The 2,211-nt window shown below is 36.0% G+C and overlaps 1 protein-coding gene across 1 annotated transcript in view; it reads right to left on the bottom strand.

Moving 5' to 3' along the window:
• LOC117107219 (chaoptin-like) overlaps window positions 1-2,211 on the bottom strand; it is a gene marked incomplete at its 3' end in the record, with an annotated part of 4,440 nt that continues 2,229 nt past the window's right edge. Inside the window, exon 2 of the mRNA XM_033248825.1 lies at window positions 1-1,279. Within this exon, the coding sequence (XP_033104716.1) occupies window positions 1-1,248 (1,248 nt within the window). The remainder of the gene's footprint in view (window positions 1,280-2,211) is intronic.

Here is a 2,211-nt window from a genome sequence, read left to right as displayed (position 1 = left end):
ATTCTGAAGACTCACTTCGGATACTAACTGACCAGCGGCCGAATACGGCTCAACACACATTAACTGGTTGTAGTCTAAAACACGTAAGTGATCTGTTTGTAAACCATTACCACGTTTAAGATGTTCTATTCGTTTACATCCACATTCTAATGGGTTACCATAAAAATACACTCCAAACACATTGGTGGTGTAGAAGTACAAGTACTCAATCTGGTTATGATAATCGTCCGGTATCCTTTTTAGCCGATTGTAACGTAAATCTATTATCTCAATTCCAGCGACATCATCAAATGCATCCTTTTCAATGAATTCAATCTTATTGAATGAAAGATCCAGTACTTTCACACCGTACAACACAAAGTCTTTTGTTTTAATGATAGAAATTTCGTTGTGACTAACATTTAGATATTGTAAGAAATTCCAGGTGCCCCGTCCCATTTTCAAATTGTAGCGCGTTAATTTATTGACAGAAACGTCAAATGTTTCGATATTCTGTAAAGCTGTGTTGTTGGGAAGGTATTGAATACGGTTCCATGTTAAATTAATATTAGTCAAAGAATTCAAATCTGACCAGTGGTCAATTGGAACAGTCTCAAGATTATTTCCAGATAAATCTATTTTAAGAAGTCCTGATAATCCTCGGAATGTCGACTCGGATAAATTATGTAAACTGTTCGAACGCAAACTTAGCGTTTGCAACGCGCATGTAACGTTTTGTTTACAGAACGTGTACGAATCTAGTCGAGGAAAATGATTGGAATCCAGATTTAATGTTACCAACGTTGGAATAGATAAAAATGCTGGAATACTTTCATGTGTGATATTACCATTGACGATTGCCACTTCCGATAAATTCTTGAAGTTCTTGAACGTGTGTTGGTTTATTTGATCAAATTTACATCCACACGATCGAAAGGAAACCAGAGTGGAATTGTGCTTCGACATAATGGACTCGTTCAATTGCCTTTGAATCACAGATGATGAACCACATGTGAGCTGTATCCTCTGCGTGAGGGGCAAACTATCGAAAAGTAGACCCAAGTCTTGATCATCGCTTATTGTGCAAGCTACACTTTTCTTAATAAGGTTTTGTACCCCGGTGTTTTGACAGTCACACGTACATACTGATGATCTTTTAATCCCAGGATTTCCAAAACATATCACATGATCGCATATTTCTTCCGCAACAACATGTAGACACAAACATAACATAAAGAAGACATTCACGTTGATATTGACCGTTTGCATTTTCAAGGTAATGCTGTTTTTAACTCTCAATCTGTAAAACATAAAAAAGAAATTAATTTTATGTCATATATTTTGCCAATATAAACATTATCAAAACAAAAATCAGCATTAAATCCAATTCGGCGATAATAACTTTAAACCAGACCTCTGCGAGGGCCGGTCGAATGTTCATATGCAGCCATTTTTGGTACCATATAAAGGTAGATTATTCCAATTCTTGGATTGTGTGTATTGCTTTAATATTTATCCAAATATATTATCAAGCAATATGGCACAATTACCGTACATAAAAAAAATACTTCTTGTATACACAAATTCATAACCAACAGGTGTTTGGAAATTCAAGTTTGCTTGTTTCCAAACTTTCGATGAATGTTAATACGTCAGCGTCACAGGCGTATGGCGGATTATAAAGTCAGTGGCGGATTCAAAAGGGTGGCGCTCCCCTCCCTCCACCTCCCTAAATTTTTCAAGATTAAAAAAATTGAGAAAAATATGTATGGGGGTTATACTGGTTGGTTCAATCAGCCCCCTGTTGTGACAGACGAGAGTGACTGGGCGGTTTACTCAGACACAATTGACCCTCATGTGAGAAGACTACTATAATGTAAGAGCTTGTCAACACCTCGAGCGCTTTGAGGCTGTTTCGGTAAAGCGCTGTATATTCAACTACATACCGTAATACAATACTAATTACATTCTTAATCTTGTTTTTAATATATTTTATGTGCGATGTAACCTTATATGTTCGGTCGTGAAAGAATTAGAGTAAATTACTTAATTACGCGTTAAAATATTGCAATCGAAGCCAAAAATCCAACTTTATTTATTTCGTCTGAAAACATCGTGGTATATATCCTTGTATTTTCTGATTAAGACACGTTATTTCTCAAGCTATTGTGTAATACGGAAGGATTATTAATCACATGATAACTTTGGTATTGAGAAACACCTCCACTGGTT

The sequence above is a fragment of the Anneissia japonica genome, unplaced genomic scaffold (genome assembly GCF_011630105.1).
Source record: "Anneissia japonica isolate Jap-2015-1 unplaced genomic scaffold, ASM1163010v1 scaffold967_len435762_cov181, whole genome shotgun sequence".
NCBI classification, from domain to species: Eukaryota; Metazoa; Echinodermata; class Crinoidea; order Comatulida; family Comatulidae; genus Anneissia; species Anneissia japonica.
The sequence above is the reverse complement of the archived record's forward strand: the minus strand, read 5'-3'. Positions and strand labels throughout refer to the sequence as shown.